Source organism: Martes martes, assembly GCF_963455335.1.
Source record: "Martes martes genome assembly, chromosome: 1".
Lineage (NCBI taxonomy): Eukaryota > Metazoa > Chordata > Mammalia > Carnivora > Mustelidae > Martes > Martes martes.
This window is the reverse complement of record NC_137888.1, coordinates 94,027,031-94,050,053: the sequence shown is the minus strand read 5'-3', so window position 1 is coordinate 94,050,053 and position 23,023 is coordinate 94,027,031. Positions and strand designations below refer to the sequence as shown.

General features: G+C 41.0%; 1 protein-coding gene across 3 annotated transcripts in view; it reads left to right on the top strand.

Moving 5' to 3' along the window:
* Positions 1-23,023, top strand: part of TNIK (TRAF2 and NCK interacting kinase) — a 376,499-nt gene that overhangs the window by 74,381 nt on the left and 279,095 nt on the right. For all 3 annotated transcript variants that reach the window (XM_080809121.1, XM_080809120.1, XM_080809119.1), the window contains exon 2: positions 4,198-4,263. In XM_080809121.1, coding sequence (XP_080665247.1) covers positions 4,198-4,263 — 66 coding nt within the window. The remainder of the gene's footprint in view (positions 1-4,197; positions 4,264-23,023) is intronic.

Genomic DNA, 23,023 nt, shown 5'->3' with positions numbered 1-23,023 from the left:
ACTGGGAATGAAGACTGGGCCTATGAATGACAGGATCTTGACTTTCAGTCATTGTGTAGGGTCCTAAAGCATGGTGTGTTGTGTCTATTTTAGAATGTTCAGTGTGAAGGGGGGAGAATTGATTGAAAGTAAATAGTCCCAGCAAGAGAAGGTGAGGCCTGGTGCGTGAATAGAGTGGAGTGTGTGGATATAATGGACACTTGGAGATGAATTCATTAGCACTTAGTGAACCACACGATGTTGAAACTTCGGGGCCAGCCTACCTTTAAGGTCTGGGGGGAAGAAACAGAATCTCTGAGAGAGACTGAGTTGTACACTAGAAGACAAGGGAGGGGACATATTCAACAAGAGTGGTGGTGCTCGCCCATGTAGTGCCTCAAAGGGAACAACTAGGACAAGATTGAGAAGAGACCGTTAGAGAGAAAAGGTTGAGTCATTGGTGACCCTTGGGAGAAATTATGTTAGTGTCCTCCAAGACTGGAGAAAACAGATGAGTGAGTGCTTACCATGTTCACGCTGTAGCACTATTCCACAAGAGCCTAACTAGCAATTAGACTCATTTGTGTAAGGGAGTGTTCACAAACCTCAGCTCTTCAGGTACTTGGAGTGGAGGTAGGGGAGAGGGAAGCTTTGGATCGGGGCTTAGTTCAAGTGCCCCTGAACAATACCTCTGCGTTCTGCTTTCTGAGGTCTCAGAGAGCCCCCTCCTTGCAAATACCATGACTCCAATTGTGCCATTCTGTCTTATTACTGTTGGCATTCCGTAGAAGATACATGCTTATAGGTTTCTCTTCCAATTCCAAACTGGTACTCATTTCTAGCCACAATGCTTGTAGTGGTTGCTGTGATACATCACCCAGATCTCCTCTCTGCACCTGAGGCATTCACTGTCCACCTGCTGGAAGTGTAGGTAGCTAGTGATTGTTGTCACCTGGAGATTGTCCTTAGCAGAAGAGTGTCACTTCATGCAAGATCATAACCTCTGGGCTGGGGATAGGGGACAGCCCGCATGCAATGACTAGTCAGTGGAGGTGGGGTGCAAAGGCCCCCCATACCTCAGGGTAGGGTAATTTTGGAGGTTCACCCAAGCTCTAGAGCTCCTGTGGGATCAGATGAAGTTTGGATTCCACTGCATAACAGCTGAACTCATTCCTTCTGCTCAGTCCGGTCTTCTTCCTTCACTCCCAACTGGTCTTGATTCTGAAGCACACCCCCATAAACTCCCTCTGTAAATCTCTGCAATTCTGAGTCCTGTTTCCTGGGGAACCACCCTCATTTGATGATTGTTTCCAGTTTGGTTGCCTACCCAAGGTGGGTCGCCAATCCAACTGTGGTTACTCTGACCTTTGCTTTTGAGCCCCTTGGATGTGTCCAGGGGAAAGACCCCATCTCCCAGAAATAGGAACAAAAGTCTCAGCATTGCACTTCCTTGGTTCTGAGCCATCAGTCCACTAATGGGCTGAGCCATAGGCCCATTAGGACTGTTCAAGGAAAGGAAAGAGCTAGAAGTCAGTAGCCCAGTTCTACCTGAGACCAGCCCGTTAAACCTCAGCCCTGAGGATGGGTCCGTGTGGTAGGGTGGCCCCTGGGCATAGAAGCTGGTCCCAACTCCGCTTCCTGTTCCTGCTCCTGTGTTCCCCTTCCACCCCACCCCTCCCCCATGCTTTCTAGGCTCCTTGGAGCAGGTGGTAGTCACCGTCCTGCTTCTCTCTTTCATTCAAATTTTGTTTTTTAGTCAAGAAAAAAAAAAAAAAAGAAGAAGAAAAACGAATGTTGAAAACACAATTGAGATATTTCGAGCAAATGTAGAACTTCTCTCAAAATTTGTTGCAGAAACACCACTGAGCAAACAAACTACTGGGAGCACAGCTTAGAAACAAACAGCAGCTGCCACCATTTGTGGGCTTTTTTTCCTGTTCCCTCATTTCTTTCTAATTCTGTTTGTAATAGAACCTGCTGCTCTGACAGCCTAGCAGTTTCACACGCACCATTTTCCTGCCCATCTTGAGGCCTCCCAGGTGGTCTTTCCGCTACGGGGTCTCCGTTGCCAGAGCTGTGGGCCCTTACCGTGGTTCCTGTAACACGGTTCCATTGGGAACGCCGTTCACACCCCCTGACCCGGTGCGGTGTAGCTGGAACTTCTGGACTTCTCAGGCTGTGAAGTCCGAGTCGAGTCTGGAATGGGGTTTTTGGCCCTCATGGCTTTAGAACAATGGATTATATGGATGATAATTCTTTCTCAGGGGTAAAGTGCTTCAACTGTTAGGTTTTTATTTTATTTTATTTTATTATTTTATTTTCTGTGTGGAATCCTCAAAGGCACACAGCAAAGGGCTTGTCTTGGGCCTGGTTTGATAAAAACCATAACTTACTTACTTACTTACTTAATTTATTTATAAGATTTATTTATTCATTTGAGGGAGGGGGAGAGAGAGAGAGAGAGGGAGATAGCAAGTGGGGGGAGGGGCAGAGAGAGAAGGAAAGAGAGAACCCCAAGCAGACTCCCTGCTGAGCAGGGAGCCCAACAGAGGTTTCGATTCCAGAACTTCAGGATCATGACCTGAGCAGAAATCAGGAGTTAGTCGCTTAACCAACTGAGCCACCCAGGCGCACCTAAAGACTGTAACTTGAAAGAACTCCCACTTGTCACGTGGAACCTATTTGGCTCCTTCCCCACGAAAGCAGCCCTGAAGTGGCCCTTCACCCTTTAAATGCTACTAGTGGCATGCTGTTCTTCAGCTTAAAAATGACTGCTGTGAGACACGAACAGATTGCTAGCTGTGTGTGGGTGAGGAGCTAAGCCCTTACTCCCTCTTCATCAGAGCTCTGCAAGGCAAGGGTCATCTCCATCTTACCTGTCCAGAGACTGAGCTGCTCTGTCACCCTGTGCTATGGTCATGCATCCGGTCAAGGGAAAGCTGGTGTTTGACCCAGGTCTGTCTGCATCCAAAGCCCAGGCTTTCCCTCCCCTGCCTCTCAGTCACCCTAACGATACATGGCAGTGCTCTCATAAAAGCGTTGACTCTTTTTTGGTCTTTCTTACTTGTCCCTCCCTCAGCATTTTTTTTTTTTTTTAAGTGAGTTAGTGCCTAACATTTAAAAATCAGGACATCTTGGAAACAAAACAAAATGAAAAACTGTAGACCAGGCTATATAGTGCTCATAGGTGGACATAATCACGACTGGGTCCAGCTATGTGACCAATGTGACCAACCCCTGCCCCCCCGCCCCGCCCCAGGGAGACATGGCTTCTCCAGGTTGCTGAAGACCCCATCTGCCCCCTTCATTCTTTGTGTTACTTGATTCACCTCTGTGGACATTTAAGTTTGTGATTCCTCATTTAGGCCCTTAAAGAAACAATTTCTGTCCAGTGAGGTAGCAGTAGAGGTCAGATGAAGTGTATGCTTCTGAGTTGAATTTTACAGGCTTTGTACTTTTTTCAATTCAGGGAGATAATAATTCAATAATTAATAGCAGCAATTATTGGACATTTATTGAGCACCCTAACAGCTGACTCTGAGGATTGGAGGGACCTCCCGTTTGGTGGTCACGATGTGCATAAATCTCTGATTCAGTTGGTATTCAAAATCCTGCAGGGACTCTTCCTACGGGCAGTACAGGATCCGGAGACGAGGCACAGAACATATGTTGCAGGGATTGGTGTTGTAGAGAGGGGAGGTGAAGCCAAAGGAAGACATTCCGGGGAAGCAGCCATGTTGATTGCATGGGCTCTTGGGAACTGTTCACTACCTTACACGATTTCCCCACAATACAGAAACACCCCTTTCTTAACCACATTCAACAGAATGGACAGCCCAGAAACTTCAAAGGGAAAGATCTGAAAAATTAGAATCCCCTCCCAGGATGATGGGTCTTTCATTTTATCAGGATGTACCTGCAAGTGTATTTCCATTAGGCAGCGAGAAATGTGTTCATTCTTTTTTATTGTTTTGGTGGAAGTCATGTTTCCTTTTGTCTGATTTAAACATATCTCATAGAAGTGTAAAATGGAAACAAAGTGGATTTTGACGAGTTTCATAACTGCAGCTGACTTAAATTTTAATAGTAATTAATATTAACACATGACTGCTCCCAAAGCTGAAGTTGTTATTTATTTGCTTATTTTAAATGTTTGCTTTTGCTTAAGACAATGCCTGGAATATTGTTTTGAAATTTTGTTTGTTTATTTTCTTTTAGGACCCTGCAGGGATCTTTGAATTAGTGGAACTTGTTGGAAATGGAACATATGGACAAGTTTATAAGGTAAGTTCATTGAGTTTGAACATGACTTCTGTGTGGTTTTTGATTCATGAATGCCAAACACCAGTGCTGTCTGTTCTTGCTCATATATGCCTTACAGCAGATTTGAAACAAAATAATATGCTTCTTAATTGACTCTCCATCTTTTAAAATATATCTGTAGTCCCATTGTCTAAATAGTGGGGTTTGGGCTTTGTCCTTCATTATATATTATAATGTTTACATCTGATACATGAATTTCAGTGCTGCCTATTTGAAGCTCTTTCTGTGTTTAGTTTCCTTTTCTTTAACACTGCTAGAACTGGTTTTCAAAGGAGTAGAGGATGCCTTTTACTTTAGAAATTTAAGGTATTAAAGTATTGCATCTGGAAAAGTAGATTTGTTATTGGCCCAGGGCATGAATTAAACTGAGCTTAGTGAACAGTGTTAGGAGAAACCTGGCTACCTCACAAAGCAAAGGTGTAATGGCAGCAATGACTTTTAGAAGACAGGCAATAAATAAAAGTTAAACTTGAGTCGAGGAATAAGAAATATTTTTTGTCCTTTTACTAAATTTTGCTTGTAAGTTCACGCAAAAATGCTTTTAAAAGATATTCCCCCCCCCCCGAAAGGATCTTAAAAAAATAATTTTTTTAAAAATGTGGGTTGAGGGGCGCCTGGGTGGCTCATTCGTTAAGCGTGCCTTTGGCTCAGGTCATGAATTCAGGGTCCTGGGATCCAGCCCTGCATTGGGCTCCCTGCTTAGCGTGGATCCTGCTTCTCCCTCTCCCACTCCCTGTGCTTGTGTTCCCTGTTTCGCTGTGTTTCTCTCTGTCAAATAAAGAAATAAAATCCTATAAAAAATTTGGATTGATTTCCCTTTCGATTATCAAAAGGAAATGGAAATGGGCTGTTTTTGGATTAAAATTCAGGGGGTTTTAGTAAATGAGCTGTTGAAATAAATGGCTTCAAAACAAACCAATTCTTTTCTCATGATTATTTCTAGGGAAATACCCATCATGAGATGGGTTGGTATTTTCATTATGAATGATCTCTTTTTGTTCTGTTTTTAAAAGTTCTTTCTCTGATACCTAAACTTCTCTTAGTGGTTAAAATTACTGTAAAAGTCATCCATATTGTAATATTTCCAATTCTAGACAATGTCAAAAAGTATACACACACATACACACACACACAAAAGGGACGTTCTTGATAATCTGAAAACAATTGTAAATAGATACATTTAAACCTTTACTTATTGGGAGGGACACTTTGTTGTCTACCCAGGGGAAAGTTCTCCCTTGCAAGAAACCATTGTTTCTTAAAATATCAGCCCTTTGTAATTAGACAGAATGTAGTCCACCCAAGCTGTTCACTTGACGTTGATCCTGTCTGACACAAGAAAGAAATGTGTCTCAGCAAATGCTTTTAAATACTGTCAATGAAGATAATTAGGCTGGAAGATTGTGTTATTGCATTTTGAGAAATTGGATTGAACTTGTGAATTAATGTGGGCTAATGAATTAAGCTCTGATCTAGGTAGAAAATTACTTCTGATTTGCCAGCAGTATGGAGTTGCAACTCTGTCGCATGCTCTTGGTTTTATGGTGCCTTCTCGTAGAATCATTCCATTGTACCATGCTTCCCACCTGTAGAATGTGTATTTGGGGAAACAAGTCACAACTTTGTACACTAATCCAAGAGGTAGACTACACACTCTTGCAAAAGAAGAGAACAAAGAGATTAAGTTAAGGATGAGAATGTTTGGAAAATTCAGAATTACCCCTAATTTCTTGTTACTTGAACAGGAAAGGAAACAAGTGTCAAGAGGTGTCAGGTCTTTTTAGAAAGGAAAGATATTTACCAACCATGTTGCTAACATTATTCTAAAGGTGCCATTCTTGGGACACCTGGGAGGCTCAGTTGGTTGAGTGTCTGACTCTTGATCTCGGCTCAGGTCTTGATCATGGCTCAAGTCTTGATCTCACAGTGGTGAGATAGAGCCCTGTGTTAAGTGAAGAAAGGGAGAGAAGGAGGGAGGGAAGGAGGGACAGAGGGAGGAGGAAGGAAGGAAGGAAGGAAGGAAGGAAGGAAGGAAGGAGGGAAGGGAGGAAGGAAAAATGGTGCCATTGTTTTAGTGGTTGATATAAAACTTTGGCACCACTCAAGCTGAAGGGAGACTGCAAAGGAAGGTCTTAGCTAACACACTGGTGTCTGGGACAGAAGACTTGGTCTCTTTTACCAGCTCTAAGTATTGTTTTGTGGCATCACAGCTTTTCTGTGCATTAGTCAAGTGAGAATATAGTTAGAAATGTTTTTGGGGACTTGTAATGATATATCTGAAGAATTAAAACTCCCTGCTCATTCAAGGGGTTCATTTGTAGGCAACTCAGATGATATTAAGTGGCACCTGCTTATGAACAGAGATACCTGGGCTTCCTGAGCCACTAATCCAGTCCTTTTGTCACCCTGAGTTCTGAAGGATTTAAGCTTAAAAAAAGAGCAAAATCAGAGGCCCTTGGGTAGCTCAATCCATTAAGCGTCTGACTTTTGATTTCGGCTCAGGTTATCATCTCAGGGTCCTGGGTGTGAGCTCTGTGTCTGTCTGGCTCCGTGTTCAGTGGGGAGTCTGCTTGAGATTCTCTCTCTGTCTCTTCTTCTGCCCGTCCCCCCAAATAAATAATAAATCTCTAAAAATAAAATAGCAAAATCAAATACGTGTGAACTTAAAAATAAGTTGCGAAGTGATTGTTGACATTATAGGTTATATTTACCTTCCAGGGAATAGGTGTATTTCTAGAATACTAGAGACATAAATAGAAATTTTATAGCCCTAAGAAGAGATTCTTACTCACAAAAAATTCTATGATAAATTCTTTCTTTATATTAAGTATTAAACCTTTGATTTTAATTTTTTGTAAATCCAGTTTTTGATGTTCCTGAATTTCATAAAATTAAGTATAGTTTTTTGGGGGACAATTATATAGACATTCTCTTTATTTTACGGAAAGATTCATTTTAAGTTTCTTTTTATAAGTCGTCCTAAGAAAGTCATGATATAATTTTATTTACAAGTAGTTTTTTAGAAACCTACTTAATAAAATAAACAAAAATGTGCACATAAATTGTAGATATTAAGAGAATGTTTTCTGCAGTCTATTTGAATATGAGCCACATACATCTGGATGTGGAAATGTAAATATTTTATATAAAGGTCATAGTAATGTTTAGCTTTTCAAAGTTATTTCTAGTCTTAATCCCGGGTCTGGCTTGGGCTCTCTCTGTCCTTGGAAGGCTAGATTTGTTTATCTTTAGCATTTTGGTCCCAGGTGGTCAAGTGACAATTCAATATATTTTTTTTAACTTTATCTATTGGTCCAAGTACCTAAATAATGGAGTAGTGGTTGGTTGTCTGTCAGGACCTTTATTGTAGAAATCATCTTCCTGGGCCCATGGCTCCTATTAAAAACCAGACCAACCAAAGGCCACATACCTATTTACTAACAGTTTTGGCTGTTCATTGGCATGCCACATATTGGGAGCTAATGGAATTCAGATACATTTTTGTTAAAGTAATTATTTTAATAAGTTGAGATAGTTGTTTAATGTTTACTGCTAAAACACCACTAAATCTTAGCCACAGATTTAAAAAACGAATGTTAGTCTATCCTGTTTCTTTCTTTTCTTTTTTTTTTTTTTTTAAAGATTTTATTTATTTATTTGACAGATAGAGATCACAAGTAGGCAGAGAGGCAGGCAGAGAGAGAGAGGGGAGGAAGCAGGCTCCATGCTGAGCAGAGAGCCCAATGTGGGGCTTGATCCCAGGACCCCGGGATCATAACCTGAGCTGAAGGCAGAGGCTTTAACCCACTGTGCCACACAGGTGCCCCCTATCCTGTTTCTTAGTTTCCCCTTTTGAAATACACATTGCTTATTACAGAGATGGAGACATACTTGATCCCAGGGTCAGTGTGAATTAGAAACATGGTAGAATCCTCTTTATCTCTCAGGTTTTTCTCAAAACCCCCTAAAGGTTGTATAGCATGGACTAAGGAGGCTGCCTTGGGTGTTGCAGTGCACATGTGGGGAGCACTGTGAGTGAGTGAGCCTGTGTGCTTTCAAAGGGTTGCAGAGGTCCTTATAGGGCATCTAATCAAATCATTCCTCTGCCAAATGTCTGTTCAGCCCAACCTTGAATACTTCTGGTCATGTAGAACTCACTACTTCCCTGTCAGTCCATTTGCCTGCAATTCTCTTTGAATGTTCATCATCATTTTGAGCCAACATTCTGCCTTCTTAAAGTGTTTACCATATCAGGTTCATTGCATACCCTTGGAGCTACTTTAAAAAAATAAAATTAAATCTTCTTCCACAAGATTGTAGTCCTCAGATATTTGAAGAAGACTTCTCTGTTCTTCCCCTAAACACATACTTGTGTCTCCTGTTCTTTCGGCAATATAGCCTTGAACTGCTTGATTAATTCTTCATATGACACAGACCTGAGACCCTTCATTATTGCAATCTGTACCCAGAACTATCCTAATATATTACTAAAAATAATACTTTATACCTTAAAAAAAAGCTTCATTTATTTATTTATTTGAAAAAGAGAGAGAGAGAGAGAGAGAGAGTGCATGAGCATGTGGTAGGGAGGGGCACAGACAGAGAGAATCCTCAAGCAGACTCCCCACTGAGTGCAGAGACCGATGCTGGACAGGACCCATGACCCGTATGATCATGACCTGAGCTGAAATCAAGAGTCAGACACTTAACAGCCTGAGCCACCCAGGCTCCCCTAAAAACAATACTTTATACTTTTAAGTAGTTTTCTATTTTGCAAAACATTTTGTATATGTGATCTGATTTCTGATTTAATTCCTATACTAATTTCATGAGAACCTTGTTCTCAACTCAAGGTCTTTATAGAAATAGTTTCCTCTGTCTAGAAAACTTACCTCCAACCTCTCATGACTGGCTCCTTCTCCTTCAGGTCTCAGTTCGAATGTTACCCCCTCAAGGAAACCACTTTCCATCCTTGTATCTAATACACACAGCCACTACCTCTGCCTCCTCCCCCCCATAGACTTTCTCTATTACATCAACTTGTTTTATTGTCTTCCTGGCATTGCCACTTTCCAAAATAATCTTGCTTCTTTGTTTGAGCATGTAGTAAATAATTTAAATGCATAAGTAAAGTAAAATCAGGGTAGGGACCTAGTGGTGGTGTCTAACCACCATTGTATCCCTAGTCTGGCACATAGTAGATGTTGACGACTCTGGGGCCCAGAATTGAGCTTTGTTCTTCTTGGTAATTCTTTTTATATTCATTTCCAGGGTTGTTTTTTTTTGTTTTTTTTTTTTTGGCATTTCCCATAAAATATTAGTCTGCTTACTTCAAAAATGCATATTTGCCCAAAAGTAATTAACAAAATGCCCTACTTACACTTTATGGTGGAAAGTGGTTGTGGATTTTGTGTTAAATGAATTGTTGATAGTCTCTAGAAGCCAGACCCATGCTGGACATTTACAGAATGAGGCAAATCCATTGTCTGGCGTTTCAGTCTCCTGGCAGGGGTTCTTAAACTCTAGTGTGCAAAACAAATATTTGGGAACTTACTAAAAGTATAGATTGCTGGGATCCATCTCTGAAATTCTGATTCAGTAGGTCTGCCATGGGGTCAGGAACCTGCACTTTCACTAAGCATATGGGTTCATTTTGAGGGTTAGGGCTGTGGGGCCGTGCCTCTGGAAACTGCAAAAATGATTGTAGATTATCCTGTTATAGTGCCACTTGAGTGAATGCTAATCCTAATGCTTTTTGTAATCATTTACTTTAGGATTTCCATGCTGACTCCCAAGTTACATCAATCGAGAAGTCAAAAATATAAAGATCCTGACCTGAGATACGATGCCAGCCAGCCAGTTTTGATGTATTCATTGAAAGATTAAACTTTTGGTGTTTTTGTTTGACATGTTGTGATTACAGTTTAAGGTTGTCCTGAATAATTCAACTCAAGACCTGAGAATCAATATGGCCAAACCGACTTGGTATAGATAGAAGAATCTGAAGCTGTTACATGAGATTTCCTCAAGTCTGTATAGTGTGATCTCTTAATTAACCTTTGGTTAAAGTAAGATAAGGCATTTTAATAGTGAGCTTATTAATAATGATATGGAGATGGCTGTCTGATATACTCAGGATGCAGTGTAGCTTTTCATAGTCCATTCTAAGAAATCATGAATTGCACTATTCACTTCTCTTTTGGTAAGGAGTATGGGGAGAATGTTGTGTTTCTTAGATAATAGTGGCATTTATTTATTTATTTTTAATCAAGAATTTCCAACACAAAGAATGCATTATTTCAAAGTTGTTGAGTGCCAATGAAAAAAGTCCTGTGTGTTGTGTGGGAAGAATGTAGAGCCAACTGAGATGGTTCCTACTGGATAGAAGTGTGCAATCAGATTATCTCACTGGGACTCTGAGTGCTTCCTACGTGCTAAAAGTTTTCCTAGATACTGTCTTAGTTACTCCTCATGATTCTGCAGGCGAAGACACTAAAGCACTGTTTATGAAACCACATTATCACTCTCCAATGCAGGGTTTCTCAATCTTGGAACTGTTACCATTTTGAGAGGGCTAACTCTTTGTTGTGGGGGGCTCTCCTGGGCATTGTAGGATGTTTAGCAGTACCCCGGCCTCTACCCATGAGGTATTAGTAGCCCTTCAAAATCATGATATCAAAAATTTCTCCTGACATTGCTAACTATTTTCTGGGGAGCAAAATCATCCCCAGTTGAGAACCACTTCTCTAAGAAGACGAGATAGCAAAACTCTCAAAATTGGTGGGCAGAAACAGTGGGAGCATAGTGTATGGAGCAGTAATGTTGCCCAGGCAGAATGGAGACCCCAGTGGACTATGGCGGTGGGGCGGATCTGGAAGAAGCCTAGAGGCCTTGGCGTTTTGCTCATGTTGGAGTGTAATTCAACCTTTTAGTAAGTGGAGAGGAGTGTAGTAAAAAGGATTTTGGAGCCAGACTGAGCTGGATTCCCAGTCTGGTTCTGCCTGGTTCTGGTTGTGTGAAGGCAGCCAAGTCACTCTCCACATCTGTTCGTAATAGTGCAGTGGAGGGCTGTCAAGAAGCCTGAGGGGTAGTGTGTATCACTTCAGCTCAGTGCCTGATGCACAGTAGGCATCAGCAACCTCTGCTTCTCCCCAAACACACATGCCAGTGGAGCCTAGCTTCCTAGCTCTTTCCGTGGTCTTATTTTTGTAAAATTTATGACCTGAAAGAGGTATTTGCAGAAGATGAGGCCAGAAACACATATAGCCTTGTGCTTCCCCTTCTACCTTGGATTTCTTGGTATTTATGTAGGCTCAGAATTGCATGATTTAAATTAAATCCAGGTCACAATACTTCTTTTATGGCATTGATGATGTCATTGCCAATGAGATACTGGAGTTGATTTTTAGGATTAAAAAAACCCCCAACTTCCCAGCAATTTGTAAAGAAAAGATAGATTATTAAGGGAAAGAAGAATTGGTTGTAGCGCTCTGGAACTTTGGGGGTGGGGGGTGAGAGGAATCATTTACCCTTGAAATGTGTTGTCTTGATGAGCTCTTCATCCTCACAGATTGCCATGTTGTTTGCAGCTAACTTGGCTCAAGACCATGGCACCTTGTGCTCTGATCTGTTGAGTGTAATGAATTAGATGGTTGCCATGTGAGCGCAGAGGGAAGACCTTCATGAGCGGGTGTATGTCACATGCCATATGGAGAGTTTGCTTTCCCTGTTAGGTGGCGGGACCTCCAGAGTGGGGGAGCATCCAAAACTTGCCACAGTGAATGATGTGGGATTTCTTGTAGCTACTAGTGGTTCTCGGCCCTCCCTGTTTGTAGAAATCATCTGGATACCTTTGAAAAACTAGACAGACCTGGACTCTTCTCTAGAGACTTGGTTTTCACTGGTTGGGGTAGAGTTGGTTTCTGGAACTTCCCAGTTGCTTCTAATGTGCAACCAGAACTGACGGCCACTGGACTAATGTGCTGCTTCTCAGGTGATCCAGGGACACTTCTTGGTGTCTTTGCCTTTGGGAAGGAGTCTCTCTGACACTCTTATCTCTATCTTGGGGTTTTGTTTACCTCACTTACTCATTTTTTTCAGCATCAGCCTTTATAATAAGCATCTATTATCGGCTTGGCATGCATGTGCCCACCTTCCATTGGAAGTGCTTAGATGGTTTCAGTTTAAAATGCTTCCATTCCATCTCATATCAGTGAGTTGCCAAATCACTTGATGCACAACACCCTGGTGACTTGTAGTTTTTAGATCTCATAACACCCTTAATGACTTGGTGATTATAAGGCAGTCTCATGTAATTAAACAGTCAATACTTCCTATGTATAACAACCATTATTTTGGATCATTTGTAACCTGTAAAATAAAACTCTGCCAGGATTACAGGCACAGAATTTAGAGTCATGCACAGTTCTAACTATTTTGTACATGGGAAACATTTGAGACCCCTTTGGAAAAGAATAACCAATTCTTATTAACCAGTTAATTAATTGGAGCCCTGAGATTGAATTTCTTTTCTCTGTGGTTTAACCTCAAATGTAATTTTATTAAATCGACTTGGACATTTTGCATGTGCAAAAATAACTACCTGTTGTTTGATAAGCAAATACATACTCTTTTCTAAGTTGAAACCTGGCTTGGTGGTGAGGATTTGGAATGGGGAACAAAGCATTGCCAGGGCTTCCAAATCAGGCTGAGTGCAACCCGTTTGCCAAGTACTGTGGCCCTGACCTTTGCTTCTGATTTGGGTCCTGTTGCTTACTTTCCAAGGCAAGGCATACAACTTGTCTTTTTTGATGTTGTTGTTGTTGTTCCTGTCTACAACAAAGGAGAAATGAAGAGTGGCTTGCTTACTGAGAACTCTTGGTAAATACCAAATAGCTATAATTTTAATATGGGGATAGTAACTATATTCTCTTCCTAGGTTGTGCAAAAGAGTTATGAGCCAGATGATGTGAAGAGCTCAGTCTTCTTTAGGGGGAAGTTGCTTGATTACTTTAGAAAACTTGCCCTGGTTACATAATTTGGCCGCTAGGATAGAGTCTTTGGCAGGCCACTAGCGTGTCTTGGGTGATGCTTGTCTTTACAGTATTCCTTGAGCTACTGAGTTTTGTTCTATGCGTCACGTTCGGGAAGGCAGTGTGAGGCTTCTAGCTGAATGGACTAGAAACCTTGCTCCTTTTTAGTTTTGCTTCCACTTATTGTGGTAAAATATAAATACCATGGAGTACTCTTCAATAGCTGCAATCAGCACCAGCCAAATCCAGAACTTTCCACCGTCCCTCACCGAAACTCAGCACCCATTTGACAATAACTCCTCATTCCCTACTTCCCTTCCTCCTCTCTAGCCTCTGATTTTTCTTTTAAAAAATATTCCTGGTTAACAATTGTAGAGGTGATGGTTTCCCGGAGGGTTTCTTGCAACTCAGGCTCTCCAGTAAGCCTGGAAAGGTCCCGCACATCTGTCCATCCGTGTATTGGCATTCCTCAAGATGACTTACAGACAGCCCGCTTTATCCTCAGAGGTGACTGACCACTGGCCCCTGGAGGGCTGCATCTTGTAATTGGAAGCCAAAGCCACCCGAGTCCTTGATTTTCCTACCCCGTTTTTATTGAAATAAAGTGATCCTTCTCAGGTTGGGGTGGAGGTAGAGGTCAAGGTCAACAAAAAATGTACAAGCATTTTGTATGAATCCTGAAAGAGTGCAGGTAATATTTTCTCTACAAACATGTTCTAGGCTGTGCTTGTATTTATTACAGTTTTATGAATGAAGTTCCCTATTGCCTTTAGATGTATCAACTATTTTCTTTTTTAGCAGGATTTCTTTTTTCTTTCCTTTCTTTCTTTTTTAAAAAATATTTTATTTATTTTTTTGACAGAGAGAGAGAGAGAGCGAGCACAAGCAGGGGCAGAGGGAGAGGGAGAAGCAGTCTCCCCGCTGAGCAGGGAGCCTGACGTGGGCCTTGATCCCAGGACCCTGGGGCCATGTCCTTAGCTGAATGCAGACACTTAACCCACTGAGCCACCCAGGTCCCCCAGGAGATTTCTTTTTTCATCAGAGGTGCCATATTTCACTCAACAGTAGAATGTTCTGGATAGAGAACTGTTGGGATCTCCTTCATGTAACTATTCCTTCATTAATGCGATACTCACCTGATACTCCTTTCCCTGCATCAATCCACGCAGCAGCCCCACACGTAGGTTCTACACCCCCATTCCCAGGTCCCTCATGATAGGATCTCTGTCTCTCCTTCCAGCCTCACATTTCGCCGAGCCTGACTTACTGTGTTCTTCAGTACTATCTCATTGCTCGGCATTCATGCATAGCCCACATGCTCTCTATTCGCGCTAGCTACCCTGCTTCCTGAACTGCTGGCTCAGGCAGTGACCCCCTTCTCTGTACCCTGTGACACCTGCTGACTTCTCGCTGCACTGAACTCACAGTTTTGTAATGTTCTGGTTGTTTCCACTCTAACCTCTGAGCTCCTTGAGGTCCAGAACATTACCTTACTTTTTCTCTAGTGCCAAGGCAGGGTAAATGGTTAAGAAAAAAAGAGCATACCACTCTATTTTGCTGAGTTTGAAATGCTCTGTCTCAATGGAATATGTGTCATTTTTGCTTAATCTCAAGTGTTGAATCCAGGATTATTTCTAGAATAATATAATGTATAAATATATAATATTTTTTCTTAAATATATAATATTTAATAGCCAACAGCAGCTTAAATAAATACTGATAAGTTAAATAAAAAGTGTCCACCTACCATGTAGTGTAACAAAAATAGGATAGGGAAAAAAATGCTTTCCCTTCTTTCTAAAACTAGCTTCGTGGACATGATTCTAAAACTGTCCCTGTGGGAAAACAAAAGGGGCCACAGCTCATCTGAACTTGTAAAGATGCTGCTATACAATAGTACATATACTCACATATGAGTTTTCTTAGGTTTTCCTCTGCCCTGTCTTCGGGACTGTGGAGTTAAACATCGAAACTGATGTTTGCAACCATTCTCCTGACTCATACTCATTATTTCCCTTGACCTTTACACTTCCCCCACCAATGAGATCAAAGAGGTATGGCTATCCCTGTTTTAAAGATGGAGAACTTGAGGTCTCAGAGTTTATACATGACCTTCCTGATGTCACCAAGTAGGCTATCGAGGCTGGCTCGTGGTCAAGTAGGCTGAGTCTCTTTAAATGTTTGGTGGGGATTGGTTTTGCCCTCCCTTTGCACTGCGTGTTTAGAATTCATCTTAAGTAGATCCCAGATACGTCTGAATTTATAACCTAAAGCAATGATGTCATGACTTATTTCAATATGTAGTTCTTCTAATCTTTCTATCCAAAATACTGACATGGGCTCGATGGCTGGGTAATTAATCACTGATTTGTTAGCAAGTGGAGACACTGTTTTTTATTTTTTATTTTTTTTTAATTTTATTTATTTATTTGACAGAGAGAGATCACAAGTAGGCAGAGAGGCAGGCAGAGAGATAGAGAGAGAGAGAGAGAGGGAAGCAGGCTCCCTGCTTAGCAGAGAGCCCGATTCGGGACTCGATCCCAGGACCCTGAGATCACGACCCGAGCCGAAGGCAGCGGCTTAACCCACTGAGCCACCCAGGCGCCCGGAGACACTGTTTTTTAATACAACAAACAAATTTGCTATTTTCCCAGAAAGATAAGAAGGGAATTCTTTTTTGTCTACAAAAAGGCATTGGCAGGTTTTGTGCTTGTTACATTCTACAGAAAGAAAAGCTGCTGTGCTGATCATCTAAGGGAATTGGTTGTTTCTTTTCTCATGATTTGTTTTTGGTGGGAGAGGGGGGAGAACAGTGTGTTTCTAGACTTCTTCAAAAATCAGCTCCAATAGCCAGGTGTGGCCCCCCCCCTTTTGGCAAAAGGCTGCAATCAGACTGGAGCTTGATAAATGTTTGTTGAATTGAATTGATTTATTCTCTCAGCTGTAGTTATGTACTTTTGTGAGCAAATGGATGAATCTAACTGCTCTGGAGACCATGCAAATATTTGCCAGGTGCATAATCCGTACTTTCCTTTATCCTGAGCAGAGGGAAAGCCAGGTAGCTGTAACCTGGCATGGCACTGTGACAAAATGCTTACTCTTTGCTATTATATTTTCCCCTCTTGGCGCAGGGGGGTACCTAGGTTTATGTGTTAGGGGTTGGGGGCTGGCTTCGAGGAACAAGGAGATAGTAGATGATAGGAAAGCATTTCTGGTTTATCCATTGCTCAGGACAGAACTTCTGAGAGTGACCTGGCTGCATTATGAGGATGCAAATTGTTTACTGGATGATTTATCATGAATGCAAGTTGGGAACACTTATGTAAAGATTCTCCATTTCTGTTCCCATTAAGGACCACAGTATTCACAGTATCCCTCTTTTTTCCCTCCACATTGTAGATATGTAGCACCCGTGACCCAAGAAGACTAGCAGTGCCTCTAAAAGCTATTATCAGGTGATCTAGTGGCAAGTTTTACCCACATCCATCTCATTCTTTCTCTTGCTGTGTGTCAAAACAGTGAAGGCTAGTGAAAACACAGGCACTGTGTCCTTTCCTTTGAATGGAGTCAGACTTGGTTGCAGATTCTCTCTCTTTTTATGAGGTTGTTTGTGTGCTTACTTATTTATTTATTTGCATCTCTACACCCAGCATAGGGCTCAAACTCACAAACCCCGAGATCAAGAGTCACAGGCTCTTCCCAGTGAGCCCAGCCAGGTCCCCGGATCGTAGATTCTCGTAAAAGGAGTCTCAAATGAAGCAAGATCCTGATTTCCCTCAGCTAACCCTTTTGGTGATTTTAGCCGAAGAGGAATGTTTTGTTACCTAAATGTTCAGTACATTTTGTCCTACCATTTTGTACCCACTTAAGCACTTTGAGAGATCCTTCAGAACTTTGAAAACCTTTCATTCCCTGAGGAAACTTATCATGGAAGCTAATCACCCACACTGCTCTCCTTTGCATATGAATATGCCCCTGTGAGGGCTCACAGGAGGAGATGCCTGGCACCCAGCCCTCCAGCTAAGCCCGGCTTTACAGGTCTGCTGAGAGACAGGGAGATGGGGTGAGGGGAGCCCCTGACAGAAGCTGTGGCTGCCTTCTTCCTTGGGTCTCCAATTTATCTGTTGCTCAGGACAAGACTTGCTTGAACAAGACTAATGCCGACAGTTAATCATCTGAGTTAAGTATGTTATAAATTTAAGATGTGGTCAGGAAACCAGTATTGATAAGGGATGGGGAGAAAGCACAAAATAGAAACAAGAAAACAGCCTACCAGCAAAACCCAAAACGAAAAGCTTTGCGTTGACTCTTGATTTTCAGTCCAGAAGCACAGGAAATTTATGAATTTCTGGTTGAGTTGATGAGGAACACCATGGTTAAGTGTGTTCTTTGATATTTGGCTTGAATAGTGTGCTTCGTAGCCTTAGTTCTTTATTTTTTTTTTTTAAGATTTTATTTATTTATTTGACAGAGAGAGAGAGATCACAGGTAGGCAGAGAGGCAGGCAGAGAGATCCCAGGACCCTGAGATCATGACCTGAGCTGAAGGCAGAGGCTTAACCCACTGAGCCACCCAGGTGCCCCTCATAGTGTTAAGTTCTTGTTCAAATCTATGTATTTGTTAATACCTAAAAGTAAACAGGTTTCCCATAGCACCCCACTCACCACTTAACCTCATGCACCAGCATTCTGTCACCTGCATCTCAGTGTTGAAGGTACTCCTTATTTTGTACAATAGTCTCTAGGGAGCATCTCTGTTTGTTTTTTTAAGTTAATTAATTTTTTTCACATATTCCTTTTTAATTTTATTTTTATATTTATTATTTATTTATTTATTTATTTTTAATATTTTATTTATTTATTTGAGAGAGACAGTGAGCGAGGAGAAGGTCAGAGGGAGAAGCAGACTCCCCATGGAGCTGGGAGCCCGATGCGGGACTCGATCCCAGGACTCCAGGATCATGACCTGAGCTGAAGGCAGTCACTTAACCAACTGAGCCACCCAGGCGCCCTATTTATTATTTATTTATTATTTATAGCTGAACTACAACATTCTATTCGTCTCCGGTGTACAACAGTGACTCAGCATTTCTATACATGGCATATCCATTCATCCACCAATGCACACAGGTTGCTTCCATATCTTGGCTATTATAAATAATGCTGTAATGAATGGAGGGGTGCATATATCTTTTCCAGTTAGTTAGTGTTTTTGTTTTCTTTGGATAGATACCCAGTAGTGGAATTGCTAGATCATATGAGAGCTCTATTTTTCATTTTTAAAGGAAACTTTACACTGTTTTCCACGGTGGCTGCACCAATTTACACCCCCACCAACAGGGCACGAGAGTTTCCTTTTCTTCTCATCCTTGTCAACATTTGTTATTTCTTGTCTTTTTGATCCTAGCCATTTGAACAGGTATAAGGAGATACCTCTTGTGGTTTTGATTTGCATCTTCCTGATGATTAGGGATGTTGAACTTCTTTCATGTGTCTGTGGGCATCTGTCTGTCTTCTTTGGAAAACGTCTATTCAGATCCTCTGCCTTTACTTTTTAATTAGATTTTTTTTTTGGTGTTATTGAGTTGTAGGAGTTCTTTATATATTTTGGTTATTAACCCCTTCATGGATATTATGATTTGCAAATAATCTTCTTCTAAGGAACATCTTTGCATTTCCAAGTCTGTGGTCATTATGTTGTAATTCTAACAAGCAATTCTGGAGATTAACTGGGATTATGATACCTACTGCTGAGTGAGGTTTCACTGTCTTACTCAGGATCTTGCTTCCCAGGAAGGATGTGACACACCCAACTCCTAACCCTGTAGTCTTAGTTCACAAAGCTCTGCTGGAGCTGCCCTCTCAGCTCTCTGAGGTCCTGGTTACAGCTGAGAGGTTTTCTTTCTAGATTTCCTCAAGAAACACAGCTCAGAGAGCTGATCAGCTGAGGTGCTGTGAGTTTGTGGGCATGTGAGGTCAACTAACTTCTCTATGGCTTGTGTCTATTATCAAAGTAAACATGGGGAAGAAAAAGCCCTTCTTTACAGTCAGTGTATTGGGTTAACATAGGAGCAATTACATGTGTAGTGCTGAATATTAGTTTGAAAAAAAAAAGAAGAGTAGATATAGAAGGGTATATGTTTCCATTTGGTGTTCTTGTTGACTGTGTTTACACATTCTTCAAATTTGATTTTTTCTCTAAGAAGAAGTAGCAGTTGAGGACACTTCTTTTCTTTTTGGTGCAGTGTCACCCTCTGATATAAATGTGGCCCAAAAAGCTGATTTTGTTAGAATAATGACATACACTTTTGGGCGGATTTGGAGGGTAGTGGTTATTTACAAAGATCCTCTAGATAAAAGTCATAAGAAATAACAAATATCAACTTGGCTGAGACGAAGGACTGGACATCACAATGAAACATCTAAGCCTAAGAACTGACTTAAGGTGAAACAGCCCTGTGGGCTTGTGTGCTCTAGAAGGTCACACTGAGGTGACATGCTACCATCATTCTAGACTGGAACCTTAGAAGTTAAGCAGCATTCAGAATTCTTCCCACAGTTTGTGAAGGAACAATCTCTTCTTATTTTTTATCCTGGATCCTCTCTGTGCTCAGGAGTTTCATTGATTTAATAAGGAGTTTAGGTGGGAGTTCTTGAGTATTCTCGTGGTTCATGTGTCTTTTTAAAGCTCACAGACTGAACCCCATTCTTCCAACAGTAGAAGCAGTATTGGTGTGAAAGCTCGTATGTATAGAATATATGAATAGTACTTCTGCCTGCTTTATGAAAGGCTCCGTTCTACCACGTCATGAGGAAGATAGATATTTACTACTTATTATCTCTGCTCCATAGATGAAGAATCTGAACCTTAGGAAGTTTGACTTGCCCTAGGTCACATGGACAGTGACGGGTGCAATCTAGTGGTGAGTCGTCTATGAGACTTTCAACGTCGGAGATTTAAGCAGATAAAATTCACTGGAAGAAGGAAAGCATGGCGGGGCTGCTGCTTAACTCAAGTGTTCAGTTATCTGAACATTTAACGTTTCTGGTTTAATGGAGAACTACTGTCTCTACTTCCTAGGGTCCCTTTTCAAAGTGGAGAAACCACACTGACAAGCTATTTTTCCTTTAGCATTGTCTACATGCTTTATGGCTCCTCTCTGACTGGTTAAAAATGGTTAAAGAGTTATCCTGCTTCTCGTAAGTGACCTACTAATTCTGCCAATATGTTGAAATAAATGTTCTTTAAAATATCACACTTAAGAGGATAGGTAGAAACCTAGCCAAAATATGTTGCTATTCTAGAAGTTGCTTTGGTTGGGTCACTCAAGTAACCTTGACACCACTTCTGCATTTCTGAGTACATTAAAACCTTATTAATTTTCAGAGGGAGACCTGGGCTGAACTTGACCTTTTAAAGTGTCTAAGAAGAATTGACCAAGTAGTTTAGGGGTATAAACAGAAGTTTAAGAAGTTTGTTGAAAAACCTCTGTCCTTAAGTACCCTCAGGTATCTTAAATCTACTGTTTATTTATTCCTATTGATATGCTAACCACAAGTTGTTCTTCAGTGTTAAAGCATTTCTCCAAAGAATCTGTGCTGCGTGTACTTGGTTCATTAAGCTATACAGTAAAATTGTCCCTTATTTACATAGCAGTACCAACCCTTGCATCCAAAGTAGTCTGAGTTAGAGAAGCTGAGTATTAAGCACATCTGTGTCATGGAGTCACCATTTTGAAGTCATCAGTTGCTCACTCTTTGGATAAATGGATGTAAGAGGACTCGTGGCTAAGTGACAGAAGGGATGCCTTTAACTTTATGTCTGGGGTAACGGTCTCCATCCTACTTGGAGTGAGATAATCTTGAAGAGTCTGAAGGCTAAAAAAGTGAATAGATACTTCTAAGAGTTGTCCAGAGTTTTTAATGCCACATTGAAGATAATGGAAGATTTTTTAGATCCCTCTGGATTTGAACCCAAGATGTACCCCCCCAAACAGAAACACAGACCTTTATTATTTGCGTTTGCCTATTAACCAGAGCCTTGCTCTTCCAGGTGTGGCCTGCTGTCCAGTAGTAACGGTGGTCACCACTTGGCGGAGTTAGAAATGCAGACTCACAGGCCCTCCCAGACCTATTGAATCAGAACCCCCCTTTTAACAAAATTCTCCAGGTGACTGATAAGCACATTTAAATTTGGGAAGCATGAACTTAGGCCACTTCATTGGCCCTGAGAACTAACGATCTCTTGATTAGGTGATCAAGTGATCACCTTTCCTGATTAAAGAGAAGGTATAAGACCAGATTCAGGGTGGGCGGGTGCCTTGAATGGACTATTTAACTTCCGTGTTGAACTATTTTTCTGGGAAGTGAGAGGACAAGGGCAAAGCCTTGATGCCCAGTGGTGGTTGGCTTGTCACACTCCACAGAGTAAATCACACACTAGAGTAAGTGAAGAGGAGAAGGCAGGTCTTCTTAGCTCTGACGATAACCAGGACATATGATGGAGTCTGATAATACTTAGCGGAACATACATACAGTCTTGAGGCATTTGGCTGCCACTATGCATTGGAGACTTTCTTCTGAACTTTTATAAGTTCAGTGACAGTCCTAAAACTCTGATAGCCTTAAAACTCTCTCCTTTAAGATATTGCATAACTTCTTTTGGTGCTGTTATATTTCATATTAAAATTAAAAAAAAAAACAACAGAACAAGAACATGAAGGTACATGAATTCCGTTCAACTTAAAATCTTGCAGTGAAGATTCACTTAAAACACCTGAAGGGAATTTGAGAAGGATGATACATTATGCAATTTTTGTATGAGTTCTTCATGTGATTAATCATAGAGGTTCTAAGATCACTTTCAAGGGTTGAAAGATTGGTCAGATGATTTACAGTGATGGGATAAAAGATGGGGTTATTTACACAAGCCTATTTCTATATCTGCATGCATTCATATACATGCTTGTACATACAAGCCTATGGCTGCTGGGAATAGTAAATGAGATACTGTGTGTAAAGGACATTTTGGACACGTTGAAGTGTCCAATAAGTTGTAGTTATTATTATAGGAAGCAACAGAGCAAAGTGGTTAAGTGCATAGGCTTTCCCATTAGACCCATTGGGTCTAGAATCTTGGCTCTGTCACTTACTGGAGTTAATTGCTTCACTTCTCTCCACCATGGTTTACTCTGCTGAAAAATAGGAATAGTAATAAAACAAGGATTAAGTAAGGTAATGCAAAAAATGCATTTAGAGTTTCAAGAATGCAATGAGTACTCAAAAAACCCCCAAAAAACAAGTTAGCTAGTTTTGTATCTATACAGTATCTTCTGTGATCTGGAATCCAGTTAAATGACATGAGTTTCTTTGGTCATTCCTTTCTTTAAAGCAACAGAACTTTAATCTTTCTGTATGGAAATCTCTTACTTCTTTTTGCTTACTTAATTGTAGTAGTAAATGTCTCTCATCCTAATTGGATTTCAATAAGGAGTAAAATTAACCTGAAAGAATATTTGAGTTAGGGCATTATCAGATGCTGTCCTCAAATCCTATCAGAGGTTTTTGACAAGTGTTTTCATGCTGGGAATTGAGATTAGCTATAAAGTATGTCCAGAAAATACCTCAGAATCCTGGATCAAGCAGACCACTTCCTAATCTAGATTCAGATTCAAAATTATATATTAACTA